Source organism: Muscardinus avellanarius (genome assembly GCF_963383645.1).
Source record: "Muscardinus avellanarius genome assembly, chromosome: 11".
In the NCBI taxonomy this organism is placed as follows: domain Eukaryota; kingdom Metazoa; phylum Chordata; class Mammalia; order Rodentia; family Gliridae; genus Muscardinus; species Muscardinus avellanarius.
In genome coordinates, this window is record NC_137797.1 from 269,001 (window position 1) to 289,732 (window position 20,732).

The 20,732-nt window shown below is 49.1% G+C and overlaps 2 protein-coding genes across 2 annotated transcripts in view; one reads left to right on the forward strand and one right to left on the reverse strand.

Annotated features, from left to right (window-relative positions):
- The window catches only part of SYCE3 (synaptonemal complex central element protein 3), a gene marked incomplete at both ends in the record, with an annotated part of 29,890 nt that extends 14,734 nt beyond the window's left edge, over positions 1–15,156 (forward strand). Inside the window, one exon of the mRNA XM_080706644.1 lies at positions 14,999–15,156. Coding sequence (XP_080562770.1) covers positions 14,999–15,156 — 158 coding nt within the window. The remainder of the gene's footprint in view (positions 1–14,998) is intronic.
- Positions 15,157–16,574: 1,418 nt separating this feature from the next.
- KLHDC7B (kelch domain containing 7B) lies at positions 16,575–20,345 on the reverse strand (the record flags this gene model as incomplete). The annotated part of the gene is made up of 2 exons (XM_080706117.1): positions 16,575–18,452; positions 19,014–20,345. 2 exons carry the CDS (start codon positions 20,343–20,345, stop codon positions 16,575–16,577), a joined length of 3,210 nt encoding a protein of 1,069 aa, XP_080562243.1.
- Between the last annotated feature and the right edge of the window lie 387 nt (positions 20,346–20,732).

A 20,732-nucleotide genomic window follows, 5' to 3' on the forward strand; every position in this document is an offset into this window, starting at 1 on the left:
TGGTAGCCAGGGAGCAGAGAGAGGAAGAGGCCAGGATTCCAATATCTTCATCAAGGGCACACCTCCAGTGACCTGCCTAACCTCCATCCACGAAGCATCACGTTCTCTAGCACCTCCCAACTATCCCCAGGCTGGTGACCAAGCCTCCAACATGTGGACCTTTGGGGACTCTTCAGGTCCAAACTCTAGCAACTGAAGGGTTGGCATGCCTGAGTTAGGTAGTGAAGCTGTGTTGCTGGCATTGTCAGCCCGAAGCAAACTACTTCTGATGATTTTTACTAGTGGGTATAAAGAAAAAAAATTTTCCAGGTCATAGCTGCAGATCAGGTGCCAGGGGATGTGCTCATTTGTTTAAGCAACAAAACCACAACAGGAGTCACCTTCTGATTGAGTTTATGATAATCGGCTGTCGTTCCCTGAGCTCTATCTTCTGAACAGTCTAAATAGGCAAGTTGAATAGGAATGTGATAGGAATTACCCGCTGTGCCTTTTATGTCCTCAGTGCTGGTACTAATCTCTGAAGCTGGTCTGGGGTTACAGGGTTGCTTTTGGCTTAATACTCGAATAGGTAGAGGTAGTCCTGCTGGCTTACACTTGGCCTTTTCCACCATAACAGCCCTCACTCTGGATCAAGGAACCAGTGTATAGATTCTCGCAGTTGCTGAGTATGTCTGTTTCAATTATGAATCCAGAAATCAGGAAAATAATCACAGAGCGAGTCCAATGCCCACTGTGCCCACTTTGAGACAGACCTGAGCTAGAATGCCATTGATCCCCTGGCCTCCATAAGCCCCTATTCCAACTGGTGGACCTCAGTGATTGTTTATCTTTCTATTAGAAATTGAACCCAGGGGCATTCTACTTCTGAGCTACACTAACCCTAGCCCTATTTTATTTTATTTTATTTTTTTTTGTGTGTGTGTGGTACTGGGGATAGAACCCAGGGGCATTCTACCTCCAAGCTATACCCCCAGCCCTATTTTTATTCTTTATTTTGACATAGGGTCTCACTAAGTTGCAGAGGGCCTCACTAAGTAGCTGAGGCTGTCCTTGAACCACAATCCTCCGGTCTTAGCCTCCTGAATGTTGGGATTATAAGCATACACCATTATACCCAGCTTATTCATTTTTTTTTTTTTTTGGTGGTACTGGGGTTCCTGGAAGCCCTTCTTCCTCCGGGCTACACTCCCAGACCTATTTTATATTTTTGAAACAGGGTCTCTTACGCCAGCACGGCTGGCTTTGAACCTGCGCGATCCTCCTGTCTCCGCCTCCCAAGCGCGGGGATTATAAGCGTGCACCACCACGCCCGGCCTTATTCATTATTTTTAAAACAGGGTCTCACTAAGTTGCAGAGGGCCTCATAAAGTAGCTGAGGCTGTTGGCAAACCCACGATCCTCTTGTCTCGGCCTCTCAAATGCTGAGATTACAAGCGTAAACCATCATTTATTTTTTATTTTGAAACAAGGTCTCACTAAGTTGTAGAGGGCCTAAATTGCTGAGGCTGACCACGAACCTGCAATCCTCCTGTCTCAGCCTCCCTATTACTGGGATTACAAGCATTCACCCCCACACCTGGCTACCCAGTGAGGTTTTGAATCTCCAGAAAGTAGTGTAAATTCAGAACTAATGTCCGATAATCCTCAAAAGGTCTGATTGTTTTGGTTCTGTAAGTATGTAGATGATAGTGACTGTGATGTCAGTTCCTTAGAGAAGAATAGCAATCCAAGGGCAAAACCCAAAGAAACACTATCAATTGTAAAAGGAGGCAAAAATGTTTCACCATATGGGAGAAGACAGTCACTGAGGGCACAGAAAGAGCTAGAAGAGTATTATCAAGCCACCCAAGGCAAGCGAAAGTTTCAGAGAGAAGGTTGGTTCCTTGTGAGGTCTCTCTCTTTGGCTTACAGATGTCCATCTCCTCCATGTGTCTTCATATGATGTCCCTCAGTTCCTATCTGTGTCCTAATCCCCTATTTTTAAAAGGACACCAGTTACATTGGATTAGAGCCCACCCCAATGGTCTCATTTTAATTTAACCACTTCTTTAAAAATCCTATTTCTGCCGGGCGTGATGGTGCACGCTTGTAATCCCCACACTTGGTAGGCAGAGACAGGAGGATCGTGCAGGTTCGAAGCCAGCCCTGCTGGCTTAAGAGATCCTGTTTCCAAAAATTAAAAAAGCATAAAATAGGTCTGGGAGTGTAGCCTGGAGATAGAGAGCTTCCAGGAACCCCAGTACCACAAAAAAAAAAAAAAAAAAAAATTCTATTTCTTCTGGGCGTGGTGGCGCACGCTTGTAATCCCAGTGCTTGGGAGGCTGAGACAGAAGGATCGCACAGGTTCGAAGCCAGCCTCAGCTACTTAGTGAGGCTCTCAGCAACTTAGTGAGACCCTATTTTCAAATAAAATATAGAAAATAGGTCTGGGAGTACAGCCCAGAGGTAGAAAGCCTCTGGGTTCCACCCCCAGTACCACCACAAAAAATAAAAATTAAAAAATTAAAATCCTCTTTTTGTTTTTTTTTGTTTTTGTTTTGTTTTGTTTGGTGGTACTGGGGTTCCTGGATGCCCTTCTCCCTCCGGGCTACACTCCCAGACCTATTTTATATTTTTTTATTTGGAAACAGGGTCTCTTAAGCCAGTGAGGCTGGCTCTGAACCAGCGCAATCCTCCTGTCTCTGCCTCCCAAGCACGGGGATTACAAGCATGCGCCACCACACCCGGCCAAAATCCTCTTTCTAAGAGCCAGGCATGGGGGTGTCACTTGTAATCCCAGCATTTAGGAGGCTGAGACAGGGGGATTGTGATTTGCAGACAGCCTCAGCTACTTAGTAAGGCCCTCTGCAACTCAGTGAGACCTATCTCTAAACAATCACATTCTGATGTATGAGGGATTAGAGCGTCAAGAGATTAATTAATTCATTAATTAATTTTCTTGCAGAACTGGGGACTGAACCCAAGAAAATTCTACCTTTGAACTACACCCCCAACCTTATTTTTTATTCTTTATTTTGAAACAGGGTCTCAGTAAGTTTCTGAAGGCCTCACTAAGTAGCTGAGGCTGGCCATGAACCTGGGATCCTCCTATCTCAGCCTCCCAAATACTGGGATTACAAGGGTGAGTCACCACACCAGGCTTCAGCAGATTAATTTAGAGAGGAAAAAATCTATCCCATACTAGACACTGAATCTTGAAACAACACAGAAGTAGAGAAGCTAATTGTCTGACTCTCATTCTACACCACAACCCTCGAGAGTTCTGGACTGGCAGCTGTCTCAGCATGACCATACGAAGACTGACAAATACAGGCAGTGACAAACCTCTGGGGATGAAAGAATCAAGAGGCTATATGTTTGTTTATTTTATTTTGGGAGGGGTTACTAGGAATTGAACCCAGTATTCTAGCTCTGAGCTACACCCCCAGCCTTATTTTACTTATGTTTATTATTTGTTTGTTTGTTTGTTTGTTTGCAGTACTAGGGATTGAACCCAGGAGTATTCTACCTCTGAGCTACACCCCCAGCCTTATTTTACTTATGTTTATTATTTATTTGTTTGTTTGTTTGCAGTACTAGGGATTGAACCCAGGAGTATTCTACCTCTGAGCTACATCCCCAGCCTTATTTTACTTATGTTTATTATTTATTTATTTATTTATTTGCAGTACTGGGGATTAAACCAAGGGTATTTTACCTCCAAGCTATACCCCTAGCCCTATTTTTTAATTCTTTATTGTGAAACAGGGTCAGTTGCTGAGGGCGTAAGGAGCTGAGGCTGTCTGCAAACCAGGATCCTCCTGTCTCAGCCTCTCAAATGCTGGAATGACAGGCATGTGCCACCACACCCAGCTTATGTTTTTGAAATAAATAATAAGGTTGAAATTTTTGAAATCAAACATAGGGTTTTAGTAAGTCCCAGAACGCAGCATAGGTTGCTGAGGCTGTCCTCGAACATAACAATCCTCCTCAGCCTCCCAAGTACTGAGATGACAGTCGTGCACCAATGCACCCAGTTGAGTCAGTATGTTTAGATCTCCAGGACTGAAGATGATGTCAGATGTAGGGCATAAATAGCTATATATAAAATTGTTAAAGAAATAATGAAGCTGAGCATGGTGGTACTGTTAGGATAAGCAGCCCAGTCATGCCAAAGATGGCGCCTCTCCGGCTTCTCTTCCGGATTGTGCTGATTACCTCATAGCTTGCCAAAGGGGCCACGGGATGCCCAACAATCAGTCCCCTGATAACACACCCACTGGGGTATGAGCGGCCCGATCAGTAAACGCCCCGTACTTTGTGCGATCTTCTGCTGTGAGCGAGCGGAAGCTCCCTCCTCCCCGCTGCCTGATATAAAAGGGAGCTGGGCTGTCTTAATAAAGCTTTTGCTTGCTTGCTTGCTTATCTCCGACGGCTGGCCTTGGGTCTTTCCTGCGCCGACCCCCCTTCATTGGTCCCGAAGACCCCCGACCCCCTTCAGGTACACACTTATAATCCCAGTTCTTGTGAGGCTGAGACAGGAGGATCACACAGGCTCAAAGCCAGCCTCAACTACTTAGTGAGCCTCTCAGCAACTTAGACCCTGTTTCCAAATAAAGTATAAAATAAGGCTGGGCGTGGTGGTGCACACTTGTAATCCCCGCGCTTGGGAGGCTGAAACAGGAGGATCACACGGGTTCGAAGCCAGCCTCAGCTACTTAGTGAGACCCTGTTTCCAAATAAAATATTAAAAAAAAAAGGTCTGGGAGTATAGCCCGGAGGTAGAAAACCTCTGGGTTCTACCCCCAGTACCACCAAAAATAAATAATAAATAAATAAATAAAGTATAAAATAGGTCTGGGAGTATAGCTTGGAGGTAGAAAAGCCCTGGGTTCCACCCCTAGTACCACACACACAAAAATAGAAGTAATAAATGAGATAACAAAGATAAATATAAAAGTAACTCAAGAATGAACAGACAGAATTGATAAAAAAAATTAGAGATTCCAAAATGAAAAATATAATTGTGAAATAAAAAATTTGAAGAGAGTAGTCAATTGAAGAAGAATGCATCGAAAATAAAGAAGGATCCGGGCATGGTAGTTCACGCTTATAATCCCAGTACTGGGGAGGCTGAGACAGGAGGATCACAGTTCATGGCTAGCGTCAGCAACTTAGTGAGACCCTGTTTCAAAACAAAATATAAACAAAATATAAAATAGGGCTGGGGGTGTAGCTCAGAGGTAGAATGTCCCTGGGTTCAATCCTCAGTACTTAAAAAAAAAAAAAGGAAAAAAGACAAAACAAAAAATAAAAATAAGTAAGAAAGGGAGCAGGGTGTGGTGGCATACACCTGTAATGCCAGTACTTGGAAGGCTAGAACAGGAGAATCACATGTTTGAGTCCAGCTTCAGCAATTTGGGGAGACCCTATTTCTTTTTTTTTTTTTAGGTGGTACTGGGGTTCCTGGAAACCCACTTCCAGTTTACACTTCCGGGCTACACTCCCAGACCTTTTTTTTTTTTTTTTTTGCAGGTCTGGGGATGGAACCCAGAGGCATTTGACCTCTGAGCTACACCCCCTGCCCTATTTTTTATTCTTTATTTTGAAACCGGGTCTCACTGAGTTGTGGAGGGCCTCACTAAGTAGCTGAGGTTGTCCACGAACCGCGATCCTCCAGTCTCAGCCTCCCGAATGCTGGGATTACAAGCGTGCGCCACCATGCCCAGCTCTATTTTTTATATTTTTATTTGGAAACAGGGTCTCTTAAGCCAGCAAGGCTGGCTTCGAACCTCCACGATCCTCTTGTCTCCACCCCCGCAAGCGCGAGGATTACAAGGCAGGACATTCCTGGTCTTAATTCCTAGTATAAATATATAAAAATAAAGAAGAAAGCTAGGTGCAGTAGTATACGCCTGTAATTCCAGTACTGAGACAGGAGAATCACAGGTTCAAGGTCAATCTCAGCAATTTAGTGAGACCCTGTTTCAAAATAGAAATAAAAAGGGCTGGGTGAGCCGGGCGTGGTGGCGCACGCTTGTAATCCCTGCGCTTGGGAGGCTGAGACAGGAGGATTGCGCAGGTTCAAAGCCAGCCTCAGCTACTTAGTGAGGCTCTCAGCAACTTAGTGAGACCCTGTTTCCAAATAAAATATAAAATAGGTATGGGAGTATAGCCCGGAGGTAGAAAGCCTCTGGGTTCTACCCCCAGTACCACCAAAAAAAAAAAAAAAAAAAAAAAGGCTGGGTGGTGTAGCTCAGAGGTAGAATGCTCCCGGGTTCAATCCCAAGTATCAATTAAATGAAAGAAAGAGAGGACTGGGGTGGGGGGCGCTCAGTGGTAGAGCACTTGCCTAGTATGTAGGTAGTATGTGCAAAGCCCTGGGTTAGATCCCAGCACTACAATCTATATAAAGAGATTAAGAGTTCTTTGGATATCAGAAAAAGACATTAAAACAGGAACAATAACAATATTTAATAATATAATAACTGAATTTTCCAGAACTAATGAAAAATGGAATCAGAAAACCAAGGAATAAAACATATTCTGAACAAAAGAAGATGAAATCCACACCTAGATAGTGAAACTTCAGAATATCAAAGACTAGGAAAAATTTTATTGGAAGCTACGAAGAAAGAGATCATCAAAGGAATAACAATTTGAATGAATTTCCAGGAACTATAATGAAAGCCAGAAATTGGTGGAATAATATCTAATTATCATGAAAATTCCATAAACTCAGAATTATGCATCAGAAAAAACATCTTGCAATAAAGAAGACAAGCCGGGCACGCGTGGGGACACATACTCGTAATCCCAGCATTCGGTGGGCTGAGACAGGAGGATGGCAGTTTGTGGACAGCCTCAGCTACTTAGTGAGACCCTGTTTCAAAATAAAGAATAAAAAATAGGGCTAGGGGTGTAGCTCAGAGGTAGAATGCCCCTGGGTTTCATCCCCAGTACTGCAAAGAGAAGAAAGGCAGGCAGGCAGGCAGGCAAAATAAAGATAGTTGCAGATGACAAAGAAACGTACTCTAAAAGACCTCTCAAAGTTGCACCAAATAAAAGGAATTGGTCCCCTGGAAGGAAGGTCTGAAATTCACAAAGCAATGGAGAACAGATAAACGTTAAACATGCAGACTGGAGCTAGGGGTGTAGCTCAGTGATAGAGCATGAGCTTAGTCTGCGTGTGAGCCCTACATTCAATCCCCGGCCCAAAAACAAAAAATAAACCAAACAAAAAGGTAAATAAATGCTAATAAATAGTTCATTCAGTACATTGTTTTGTGTATGTGGCACTAAGAATTGAAACTTGGGTGCTCTACCACTGAGCCACACCCCTGGCCCTTTTGATTTTTTTTTTTTTTTGAGATAAAGTCTCACTAAATTGCCCAGCCTAGCCTTGAACTTTCAGCTCTCTTGTGTCATCCTTCCAAGTACTGGGATCACAGACATGACTACCACACCTTGATATATATTTTTGACCTTCAGAATTACTTTGTGTGACAGTGTTGTTAAATTTTCTGCCTCTAATAACAAGGATCCCTTCTTCTTCAGTTTCCAAAAAAATTCTGTCCTTCTCTTTAAGCCCTTATTGGTAGTCACATTAAAGTCCAAATTCTATGAATAGTATACTCAGGGCACTTCAAACTTTTACTCACACTCTTCAAAACCCTTACAGCTTTCCCAGCTTCTATTCTATACTCCATTCCAAAGCCAACTCCCACATTTTAGGTTTTTATGTAAGAATCAAATTTCCAGTGACAAAATCAGTATTTATTATCTATTGCTGTATAACAAATCAACCCAAATTTAGAAGCTGAAAACTAAAAATATTTATTATAAGTTTTTTTCTTTCTTTTCTTTCTTATTTATTTATTTATTTATTTATTTATTTATTTTCAGTATTGTGGTGCTTAGGAATTGAACCCAGGAGCATTCTACCTCTGAGCTACATTCCCAGCCCTACTTTATTTGGCTGAGAGCCTACCTAATTTGTTGAGGTTGGCTTTGAACCTGTGATCCTCCTGTCTCAGCCCTTCAAGTACTGGGATTAGAGGTATATGCCACCACACCCGGCCTATACTATATATTTTTAAAGGAACCATTTACGATAGCAATAGTAATAGGTACACATACACACACATCTGTAAATTACCTCAGGAAAGCCAGGCATGGTGGTGCATGACTGCAATCTCAGTATCTGGGAGGCTGAGACAGGAGGATCACAGGTTGAAAGCCAACCTCATCAATTCAGTGAGGCCTCATTACTGGGATTACAGGTGTGTGCTCCACACCCCTCCCATAATTTTTTTTCCAGTACTAGGGATGGAACCCAGCAGCATTCTACTCTGAGCTACATCCTCAGCCCTATGTTTTATTCTTTATTTGAAACAACATCTCACTGAGTTGCAAAGGACCTTACTAAGTAGCTAAGGCTGTCAATCCTCCTGTCTCAATCCTCCTGTCTCAGCCTCCCAAAACTGCAATCCTCCTATCTCAGCCTCCCAAAGGCTGGGATTACACGCTCAGCTCTACAATACATATTTTTAAGGCACCATTTACAATAACAGCAATAGTAATACACACACACACACACACACACACACACACACACACACACACATCTATAAATTACTTCAGGAAAGCCAGGCATGGTTGTGCACACCTACAGTCTCAGAATTTGGGAGGTTGAGACAGGAAGATCACAGGTTTATGGCCAGCCTTTTCAACTTAGTGAAGCTCTCAGCAAATTAGTGAGATTCTGTTTCCAAATAAAAAATAAAATAGGGCTGGGGCTGTATCCCAGAGGTAGAATGCCCTGGGTTTCATCCCCAGTTCCACCAAAAAAAAAAAAAAAAAAAAAAAAACTCAGAACATATTAACAAATATGCAAGGCCAGCCAGGTGTGGTGGTGCACACTTGTAATCCCAGTGCTTGGGAGGCTGAGACAGGAGCCTAACCCTAACCCTAACCCTAACCCTAACCCCAAATAAAATATAAAATAGGTCTGGAAGTATAGCCCAGAGGTAGAAAGTCCCTGGGTTCCACCCCCAGTACCACCAAAACAAAATAAAAAGATTAAAAACATAAATTAAGCCATAGCTATACTCGTAAGGAGAAAGGCTTGCTGTAATGTTTCCGTTTTTTCTAAATTCCATCTAAATATTCAAAGTAATTTTTGGGGGGTCTGGGGATGGAACCCAGGGGCAGTCAACCTCCAAACTACACCCCTTGCCCTATTTTTTTTAAACAGGGTCTCACTAAGTTGCAGAGGGCCTCACTAAGTAGCTGAGGCTGTCTGTGAACCACGATCCTACAATTTCAGCCTCCCAAATGCTGGGATTACAAGTGTGTGCCACCACACCCAGCTCTCAAAGTAATTCTACTCAATATCCTATTTGGTTTTTTGTTTTGTTTTGTTTTTTGGTGGTACTGGGGTGGAACCCAGGGGCTTTCTACCTCCGGGCTATGCTCCCAGACCTATTTTCTATTTTATTTGGAAACAGGGTCTCACTGAGTTGCTGAGAGCCTCACTCAGTAGCTGAGGCTGGCTTCGAACCCGTGCGGTCCTCCTGTCTCAGCCTCCCAAGCGCGGGGATTACAGCGTGCGCCACCACGCCCGGCCTATTTGGTTTTTTATGGAATGTGATAGATTGATTCTGAAACATTTATGAGAGACCTAAGAGTCAAAGTAACTAAGATATTTCTGAGGAATATAAATTAAGGACAGAGGATTTACCCTACAATTAACAGGATTTATTATAAAAATATTCAAAAGTATGTAATATTATATATTATTATAATGCTATATAATTAAGTTATAAAACTATAAGCATGTTATATTGACATAGAAATAGACAAGCTAATCAACAAAATACAATAAAGAGCCTAGAAATAAATATATACTTTTATTATATATTACATATATTAAAATACATATATATATATATATAAAATAAGACTCCTCCCACCTCATTTCTCTATCACAAATCCCCTGCTTATTTCTTGTGTGTGTGTGTGTGTGTGTGTGTGTGTGTGTGTGTGTGTGTGGTATTGGGGATGGAACCCAGGGCCATTCTACCTCCGAGCTACACCCCCAGCCCTATTTTTATTCTTTATTTTGAAACAGGGTCTCACTGAGTTGCAGAGGGCCTAACTAAGTAGCTGGGGCTGGCCACGCACCGTGAACCCTCCCATCTCAGCCCCCAAGTGCTGGGATGCCACGCGTGCCCGCTGCGCCCGCTCCTCTGCTTCTTTCTTCACAGAACTTTTCAGTCTGTGTTGTCTTGCATGCGGGTTCAGTCTCCTCCCACTCGAGGAACACCAGCTGTGTCTGCCTTACTGGCCACTTTACCCCCAGGGCCTTAGCAAATGCTGGCACAAAGTGATGTTCAGTAAATATTGAACAAATGAATGAGAAACTCAAGAGATATATTTCTGGAGGATTTTCTGATGATCATGAGACCTTCCTATTCTGTGTATTTTTTATTGTGTGATACTGGAGACTATTGAGCCCAGGGGCATTCTGCCTCTAAGCTATATCCCCAGAGCTGTTTTATTTTTTATGTGGAAACGGAGTCTTACTAGGTTGATGAATCTCACTGCTTGCTGAGGCTGTCCTCAAACTTGAAACCCTCCTGTCTCAGCCTCTCAAGTACTGGGATTACAAGTGTGAGCCACCATGCCTGGCTTCTCTTCTACCTATTCTCATGTTTTACATGGATCGTATAACAAGAGGGCTCTGTATCCATCCTCATCCGTGGACTTCTTTCTCTGTTCTGATTACTGACTCCTACAATTGAGCATGCCTTCTTCTCTGCTTTGCTCTAGAATATTCAAGAGCTAGAATTCCAGCTGCTATGGAAGACTATACGAGAATCATTTCTGTGAGATGCTTTTTCCCTTGATTTTAACTTCTTACCCACCCTATCTCTTGCCCTAAATACGTCGATTATTTATTTATTTGCATTACTGGGGACAGAACCCAGGGGTATTCTACCTCCAAGCTAAACCCCAGCCCTATTTTTAATTCTTTATTTAGAAATAGGATATCACTGCCGGGCGTGGTGGCACACGCTTGTCATCCCCGCGCTTGGGAGGCAGAGACAGGAGGATCGCGCAGGTTCGAAGCCAGCCACGCGCGCTGACTTAGGAGACCCTGTTTCTAAATAAAAATGTAAAAATAGGTCTGGGAGTGTAGCCCGGAGGTAGAAGGGCATCCAGGAACCCCAGTACCACCAAAAAATAAAAAGAAAAAAGAAGAAAGAAAGAAAGAAAGAAGAGAGAGAGAGAGAGAGAGAGGAAGAAAGAAAGAAAGAAAGAAAGAAAGAAAGAAAGAAAGAAAGAAAGAAAGAAAGAAAGAAAGAAAGAAAGAAAGAAAGAAAGAAAGAAAGAGGATATCACTGAATTGCAAAGGACCTCACCAAGTAGCTGAGGCTATCTGCGAACCATGATCCTTCTGTCTCAGCCTCCCAAATGCTGGGATTACAAGCATGTGCTACCATGCCCACCAATTATTTAATTTATAATGAGTGTCTTCTTTTGTGTGTGTGTGTGTGGTACTGGGAGTAGAACCCAGAGGCTTTCTACCTCCGACCTGTACTCCCAGACCTATTTTCTATTTTATTTGGAAACAGGGTCTCACTAAGTTGCTGAGAGCCTCACTAAGTAGTTGAGGCTGGCTTCGAACCTGTGCGATCCTCCTGTCTCAGCCTCCCGAGCGCGGGGATTACAAGTGTGCGCCACCACGCCCGGTTTATGGGTGTCTTTTTTTTTTTTTTTTTTGTCAGTACTCAGGATAGGATCCAGGGCATTCTACTTCTGAATGACATCCCCAGCCCTATTTTTTATTCTTTATTTTTTGAAACAGGGTCTCACTGAGTTGCAAAGGGCCTCACAAAGTAGCTGAGGCCGTCTTTGAATTGTGATACTCCTGTCTCAGCCTTCCAAATACTGGGATTAAAAGCGTGCACCACTATGCCCGGCTTCCTCTTTTTTTTTTTTTTTTTTTTTTTTTTAGCAATTCTTCTCAGCTAAATACCCAATTTCATCTTTCACAAGTTCTACCTTCCACAGAACACTAAAACATGAACAGTTAGCAATGTTCTTTGCCACTTTATGACAAGAATCACCTTTAATCTAATGATTTATTCCTCATTTCCATCTGATACTTCATCAGAATAGCTTTACCATCTGTATATCAACAAATATTCATGATCACATGTATATTTTCTAAGAAGATATAAGCTTTCCTTTTTTTTTTTTTTTTTTTTTTTGCGGGTATGGAACCCAGGGGCATGTGACTTCTGATACACCCTCTGTCCTATTTTTTATTCTTTATATTTTGAAACCGGGTCTTACTGAGTTGCAGAGGGCCCTACTAAGTAGCTGAGGCTGTCCGCGAACCGCAATCCTCCAGTCTCAGCCTCCCGAATGCTGGGATTACAAGTGTGCACCACCATGCCTGGCCAGATAGAAGCTTTCTATTTTTTTATTTTTTGGTGGTACTGGGGGTGGAACCCAAAGGCTTTCTACCTCCGGGCTACACTCCCAGACCTTTTTTATATTTTATTTGGAAACAGGGTCTCACTAGGTTGCTGAGAGCCTCACTAAGTAGCTGAGGCTGGCTTCGAACCCGTGCGGTCCTCCTGTCTCAGCCTCCCCAGCGCGGGATTCCCGCTGATAGAAGCTTTCTAAATTCCTCTTTTCTTTCTGAGCTCTCTCCAGAATTACCTTTCAAGCTCTCTCCAGGGCAACACTCTGTCAGCTTCTGCCATGCTCTTCCAAACTCTTGCAGCCTCTACTTTGCTTCCCAGCTCCAAAGCCACGTGTATGCTTTCGGGTGTCTGTCATAGCAACCCCTCCTTCTTGGTACCAGTTTCTGTCTTGATAATTTGGGGCTGCTAAAACAAACTTTCATAGACAAATGGCTTAAAAGGCAAATATGTATTTCTCACAGTCCTGGAGGCTGGAAAGCCAAGATTTGGGTGCCTGGTGAGAAGTTCCAAGACCTGCTGTCTGGTGAGAAGCTCCACCTCACTGTAGACAGTGACCTTCCCTCGTGTCCTCCCAGGCCAGAGCCAGCGCCTGTGTCCATTTATAAGAGCACCCTCCGTTCAGTAGGGCTCCACCCTCATCAGCACTTACTTCCCAAAGACCCCACCTCCTAATATCCCGATCTCAGGGTTTCAACATGTGAATGTGGGGTACATAAACATTGTGCTAGGCAGTTCACATGTAACCTTCAAAGCAGGCCATGAGACAGTAAGTAGTCTCTGCTTTACAGACGTGAAGATGGAGGCTAGCTTGCTGAAAGTCACAAAGCTAGCAAACGGAGAGCTAGGAAGCAAACTGCACTGGCTCCAGGTCTGCATCACCTGCTGCCCAGGGCCTGGAAGGGTGGTCTGCAGACTCCATGTGCCAGAATGATCCAGGTGCTTATTAGGGTGCAGGTCCCCAGCACCACCCCAGCCCACTAGACAAGATCCCCTGTAGGCGGTGGGAAGAGCCAGCCATGTACCTGGTAAGAAGTGTCCCAAGGCGCTGTGCTTCCAAAAGTCCAAGAATCCCTGTACTAGCCCTAGGGTCATGAACTCTGTTAAGACACTGCACATACCTTTCTAACAATTTTTGCTAACCAAACATATGTTACTCTAAGTAAAACTTCAAGTTTGCCTTGTGGCTATCTTGGCTGTGTATAAACACACATGTGCTTTTTTATTTTTTACTTTTTTGAGATACTGGGTATTAAACTCAGGAGCATTCTACCTCTGAGCTACACCCAGCCCAATTTTTTATTCTTTATTTTGAAACAGGGTCTCACTAAGTTGCAGAGGGCCTCACTAAGTAGTTGAGACTGGCCATGAACCTGCGTGCGATCCTCCTGTCTCAGCCTCCCAAGTACTGGGATTACAAGTGTGTGCCACCATGCCCAGCTTGCTTTTTTTTATTGATCATTCTCCCTATATCCTTTTTGCTTAATTTCCTGGAGGACATAGTTTCCCAAAGCATCCGGTATTTTTAGTCCAATAAAGAGGAATTCCAAGCCGGGTGTGGTGGCACACGCTTGCAATCCCCGTGCTTGGGAGGCAGAAACAGGAAGATCGCGCTGGTTCAAAGCCAGCCTTGCTGGCTTAAGAGACCCTGTTTCCAAATTTTAAAAAATGTAAAATAGGTCTGGGAGTGTAGCCCGGAGGTAGAAGGCTTCCAGCAACCCCAGTACCACCAAAAAACAAAACAAAACAAAACAAAAAAACAGAGGAATTCCAAGGGGATGTATCTACTGTGCTCAGCTGTCATTCAGAAGGGTGACCTTTGTTCTGTGCAGTTGTGGAATGTGGAGCCAGAGTGATAGTGGGTGCTAGCACGGGGTTCTGGACACTTCCACTGAGTCTGCACAGAGAGGCATGGGTTTGCCTGTAGGCCCTGGGAATGCTGCCCTTCCAAAGGAAGGAGCAAGGAAACGTGTGTGCAGTGGTGAGTGCTCAAGGCTCCTAAGAGGACCCAGCGAAGGAGAAGCCCCTGACCTGAGCCTCCATAAAATCCCTGAGGTGCCCAGCAGCAGGTGGACAGGTATCCCAGGCCACTGAACACGAGGAAATGTGAGACTTGAGGCTTCGCAGGACTGGGCATGGTCAGCCTGCCTGAGTGTGTACGCTGGGCTAGATGCTTTGACTCCTTGGGTCACCCTGCAGCTTGAGCTGTGGACTGCATGTGGGAAAACGCTTTAGCTCGCTCCAGTTTCCTCACAGTTCAGATCAGGCTGGTCTCCAGCCTTTTCTCCCATGAGCTGATGTGTCCAGATAAGAGGTGTTAGAGATTAGGAAGGCCTTATTGCCGTTTGCAGGAAGGCATTTTAGTAGACATTTTATGAGCTCTATAACATTTAGCCCACTGCCTTTCTCTTCTTAATCAGTGTCCCAGAGGAGTCCGGCTCCTTGGACGCTGAGCACAGGTGGAGGTGCCCCAGAGCCGCAGCGCCACCTGTGGCCTGATTTGGCCTGTCTGGTTGTTGCAGTGCAGGCGACCTGGATGGCTTATGACATGGTGGTCATGCGCACCAACCCCACCCTGGCGGAGTCCATGCGTCGGCTGGAGGACGCCTTCCTCAACTGCAAGGAGGAGATGGAGAAGAATTGGCAGGAGCTGCTCAGTGAGACCAAGCGCAATCAGTAGGCCCCACTGCCCAGATGTGGCCGCCATCCATCAGGTGCCCCTGCCTGGAAGCCATGGGGATGGGGCCAGGTGCCCAGATATATAGCTGTATGCACAGTACTTGTTTCTCAATAAACTTATTTTTAAGCACAACTCGAGGACACTTTCTGTCCTGTGCTGTGATCAGCTCAGCTGCATATCGAACTTTAAGACAAAGCAGATGCTTTGTGATGGATTAAACACGTGTGTATTGTGTGGAGCAAGAGAAAGAAAAAGGGCCAATGAGGTTGGACCAGTTGGGGTTAGGACAGGCCATAGTACCGCTCAGACTTATTTACCTGCCTAGTTGGGTTTCAAAGTGGGTAAGGAGAGAACACACCGTTCTGTGCTGGCCCCAGGCCCTGTGCCAGGTACTCCACTGGTGGTCACATTCTCAGAGCTCCTACGGGACAGGTGTTCATTGTCCACCTTCACAGATAAGGAAAAGGGGCTGGATGCCTTGCCCCAGTCCACATCGCCAGTAAGGGACAGAACCAGGGTGAAAATCAGGGCTCACCTGAGGGGCAGAGGGAAGGGGTGGGAGTCTGAAGGAGCGAGAGCCTCTACAGGTACAGAGGAGCCCAGTGTTCCTGCCTCGTCTGAGCGGGGGTAATTTGCAGGGGATACAGGCAGCAGAGCACGAATCCAACCCAGCTTCAAGGCAAGGATTCCAGGTCCAATCAGACCCAGGAGGAAGAGTCAAGCCTCAGGACAGCAAAGCCTCCCGGGTGAGGGCGTTTCTGGGAGCCTCTGTGCTTCCCAGTCCTCTTTGACAGAACACAGGAAACAAATAGGCTTCCAACTACCTCTTTCCCTGGCCCTGAGCCCCAGGGATCACACAGGTAGAGGGATGGCTGTGAGTGAGTTGAGGCTTCCTAAGTAGGCAAGGAAGGAGACCCCAGGATGTAGGGAATCCAACCCAGCTTCAAGGCAAGGATTCCAGGTCCAATCAGACCCAGGAGGAAGAGTCAAGCCTCAGGACAGCAAAGCCTCCCGGGTGAGGGCGTTTCTGGGAGCCTCTGTGCTTCCCAGTCCTCTTTGACAGAACACAGGAAACAAATAGGCTTCCAACTACCTCTTTCCCTGGCCCTGAGCCCCAGGGATCACACAGGTAGAGGGATGGCTGTGAGTGAGTTGAGGCTTCCTAAGTAGGCAAGGAAGGAGACCCCAGGATGTAGGGAGGGTGAAGAGGGGATGGGGGAGCCCGTGTCCTGAAGAAGGGTGGTGGAAGGGGTGTTGTTCCAGAAATACGTGTTAATCTTTAAAGCAGGAGACAAAGCATAGGGAAAGGTGTCCCAGACACAGGAGCAGAAAGTCCTAACCCCCACCTCCTTCCCATGTCCCACCCAGATGAAGGCTCTCTCTGGAGAGCAGGCAGAGCCCTGATTCTTTGCAGACACTCACAGAGAGGTCTGCAGCTGGGCCTCGGGGGGCAGAGTGAGGATGAACGGACAGAGGACCCCCTGACTCCCCAGGGGGAAGGGCTGCAGCTCCTTGGCCTGGAACTGGGCAGTCCCCTCAGAGACAGTGAAGGTGGCTGTAACCTGGTGGTTGAGGCAGTAAATGGTGTTGCCCAGCACGGTGCAGCGCAGAGGGGCAGGGTCCGGTAAGGGCAGGGAGGCAGCACGGCTCCAGGAGCCCGTCACCGTGTTGTAGCGCATCACTGCGGCCCCCACCCCCCGTAGCAGGTCAAAGCGGTACAGGAAGCCCCCTAGTGCCACCATGTCGCTGGAGCGCCGGTGGCTGGCACTGTAGGGACACTCTTCCCACGAGTCCTTCACGGGACTGTATCTGAGTAAGCGGTAAAAAAGGTGACCCCCCGTGACATAGATGTCCCCACGGCACGCCACAGCCTCGTGGGCCACCGGGAAGGTGCCTGCAGGGAGGGGCGCCCGCGAGGTCCAGGCATCCATGCGAGGATCGTAGCGCTCCACACTGTACAGGCACTCACCCCCAATGGCATAAAGCAGCCCATCCAGGGCCACCAGCTTGAGCTGGGCTCGGGCCTGCTGCATGGGTCGAACCTGGCTCCAGATGTTGGTCAGAGGATTGTAGCAGAAGACCTCATTGGAGCAGACAGCCTTGGCACCAGAGCCGCGGATGCCACCAGCCAGGAACAGGTAGTTGTGCATGGTGCAGAGACCACAGCCCCGGAGTGGGGCCTCCTCGGGCACCTGGGTCAGGGGTCGCCACGTATTCTCTTGAGGGTTGAACACATGGAGGAGCGTGCGAGGAGGCGGGGGTACCGGCTGAGCCGCAGGAGCCTCCACACCACGAGAGCCCCTCAGCGGCCCTGAGCGGCACATCTGGTAGAGGCTGGGCAGCACCAGGACTCCCAGCACTCTCCGGCCCTGGCCAGTGCGCAGGCTCAGGATGCGCTCCCGGTCAGCCCCGCTCAGCTGCCGGTAGAGGTGCGGGTCGCCCAGCACGTGCAGCAGGTTGTTGCTCATCAAGGTGTAGGTTGCCTGGGCGAGGCCAGGCTCGCCGTGCTGCTGGGCAAAGGCCAGTGCCTCCAGACAGCCGCCCAGGTCTAGCCTCTGGGGCCACAGAACTGCTTCCGCAGCAGGCTCCAAGGCCCGGGTGCAGGCCTTCCGGGGCCCCTCGACCACCCCCCAACTCCCGGGCTTCTGCAAAAAAACCATGAGTTTTTTGGCCTCTTTCTGCTTTTCTGTGAGGGTCCCCCTGCTGCCTGCAGGGCTGGCCCCCTCCCTCGGTACCTGGCGCTGCTCTGAGGCTGCCTGGCCAGCCACCCGCTCAGAGCTCAAGGCTATTTCACACATACTGCGTTTCCGTGGTCGGGGGACAGGTTGAGGGTCCCTCCTCGCCAAGGAGGATGCAGGGCCAGGCTGAGCCTCCACAGAAGGCTGTGAAGGAGCCCCAGGCCCTGCAGCTGGGGGCAGTAAGTCTAGACTTTTCTCCGTAGTTTCATCTCCTCTTGGGCCTGGAAGTGGACTCGGGGCAGGGGCCCCATTGGTCTCAAAGCTCACTGGCTGTGGCTGATGTTCAGGTTTAGCCAGGCCTCCTGTGCCGGCCTGCATGGCCATCCCCGCTGAAGAGTTGTGCCTGTCTTGGAGGCCAGGGATGGCCCCTTCAGAGCAGGAACCTGACCATCTGTCCTCAGAGGGTATGGAAGTGCTGGGACCCACAGAGTCAATGCTTCCTTGGAAGCCCTCTTGCCTAGGAAAGGGGTGACTTCTGAGAACCATGGCAATAAGGTTTCCCCAGCTAGTTGGAATCTGCCCCTCTTGGTAAACCTTGCAGAGGCCTACACTGGGCTCCTGGGGAGCAGGCCTTGACCCCCTCACTGGGGCAGCGGCTGGGGCTAGGGCTGAGGGCAGTGTTGGTGATAGGGGTGGGGTGGAGGCTGGGGCAGGGGGCAGTGTTGGAGATGGGGATGGGGTCGAGGCTGGGGCCAGGGCTGAGGGCAGTGTTGGAGATGGGGATGGGGTCGAGGCTGGGGCAGGGGGCAGTGTTGGAGATGGGGATGGGGTCGAGGCTGGGGCAGGGGGCAGTGTTGGAGATGGGAATGGGGTCGAGGCTGGGGCAGGGGGCAGTGTTGGAGATGGGGATGGGGTCGAGGCTGGGGCAGGGGGCAGTGTTGGAGATGGGGATGGGGTCGAGGCTGGGGCAGGGGGCAGTGTTGGAGATGGGGATGGGGTGGAGGCTGGGGCCAGGGCTGAGGGCAATGTTGGAGATGGGGATGGGCTCGAGGCTGGGGCTTCAGCTGGGGCTATAACTGGGAATGGGGATGGGGAAAGGGCCTGGACTGAGGTCGGGACTGAAGTTGAGATTGACATTGGGGCTAACGAGGGTGCTGGCGCTGCGGTGGGATTTCCAACCTCAGAAGGACCCTGGTTAACTTCTTCGTGGGCCAAAGAGTTTGAAGAGGAGGGGCTGGGGTTTGCAGGGAGAGGGCCAGCACGGGAACCGGAGGCAGCCGGCGAGGGTGCACCAGACTCAGGGCCGCAAAACAGGTGCATGGTTGGACCGCCGGGGGGAAGGGCGCGGCTGTGTCGGGCACTGTCCAGGAGCCGCGGCCGCCCCACATCGGTAGCCAGAAGGCTGGCCACCTGCTCTCTGCCCTGGCCTTGCTGGGACGTGCTCCCTTCTCCAACGTAGCGCCGCCCGCTCTCCTCTGTCCAGCCCAGCCCCCAGGCGTCTTTGGGATCAGCAGCCCCCGCTGGGCGCGGGCCCTCGGGAACCAGGCTCGGGGCGAGACCGGTGCGTGGGGCCCCGAGAGCCACCCGGGCGGCTGGGCCGGCCGCGTGTCTGTCCTGGCCGGCCGCGGCTCCCAGGCCCCGGGCGCGGGCTGGGGCCGGCTCGGGACCGCTCTTTCGGCGCCCGCCCTCGGAGCCGTCGGGCCCCTGGGCGGAGGCAGCGTCCACCGCGTCCCACACACTCACCGCAGCGCCCAGACGGAGGGGGTCCGGCTTTGGGCGGCGGCAGGGTCTGTCTCCTGAGCCGGCATCCATCCGCCGCCGGCTGCCGCGGCCGCTGTCCAGAGAGCCTGGGAGCCAGGACCCGATGTCCAGTCGCTCTGTGCGGGCCGAGGGCCTGCGGGCCGGCCCCTGGGCTCCGGCGCCGCCGGCCTGCACCTGCCCCTCTGGGCAGCCAGGACTCCGGAGGGTGAAGTGGATCAGCAGCGGGGCAGGCGGCCCCCCTGCTCCGCTCTTGCCCGGGAGAGTGCTATCTGGCCTGGAAGGCTCCACTCCTTCACGAGGAGAGGCTCCTGGAGTAGCGTTGCCGGAGGTCCCTCTGCGGGCTTTCTCTCCAGGATTCTTGAGTGGGATCCCAGCAGGGGCAGCCAGACTTCGGCCTCTCAGGGGCTCTGAGCTCGGGACTCCAGTCTTAGCAGGGCTCCCCGGGCCACATCTTGGAGGGTCTGGCAGCCTCTGCCCAGGTCTTTGGCCCTTGCTGTTGCCACTGACCTTGGGCTCTGGGTGCAGGGCCAGGCTGGCTTCTCCTACACTCGCAGGCTGGATCCCAGGGGCTGTGGACGCTGATCCTGCCACCTCCCGGTCCTGCCCGGAGCCAAACCAGTGCAGAGCCAGTGCTGTAGCAGCCACCACAGCCAGGGCCAGCAAGGTGAGCACAGCCCCATCCCAGTCATCCTCACCGTCCCCCTCCCAGCCCCAGGAGGGCCCTCCAGCCTCCAAGGCACCTTGGATCATGGTGCTGGGCAGCAGGCCTGGTGTGAGGAGCCCAGAGCTGACCAGCAGCTGTGTGTGCCTTGCACCGTGTCCTGTGCAGATGGCATCCTGAGAGCCCCGCCCAGGGCCACTCAGTTAAGGTGGACTTGTTCTCCAGCGCGGGGGAGGGAGGTCGAGGTTTGTGCAGGCTGGTGAACCCAGAACCCAGTTGGAAATATCAGGAGATCCTGTAGTCTTCAAATTCCTTCCCAGGCTTCCCACAAGCTCCTGCACCCACTCTTTCCCCGGGGGTCACAGTCAAATGGCAGTGTTCCTAGATACTATGCCAACAGCCCAGCCAACAGCTTCTGCCTGACAGACCCTCAAACCCCGGGTTCATCCCACACCTCTGAGCCTGGGTCTAGCTGC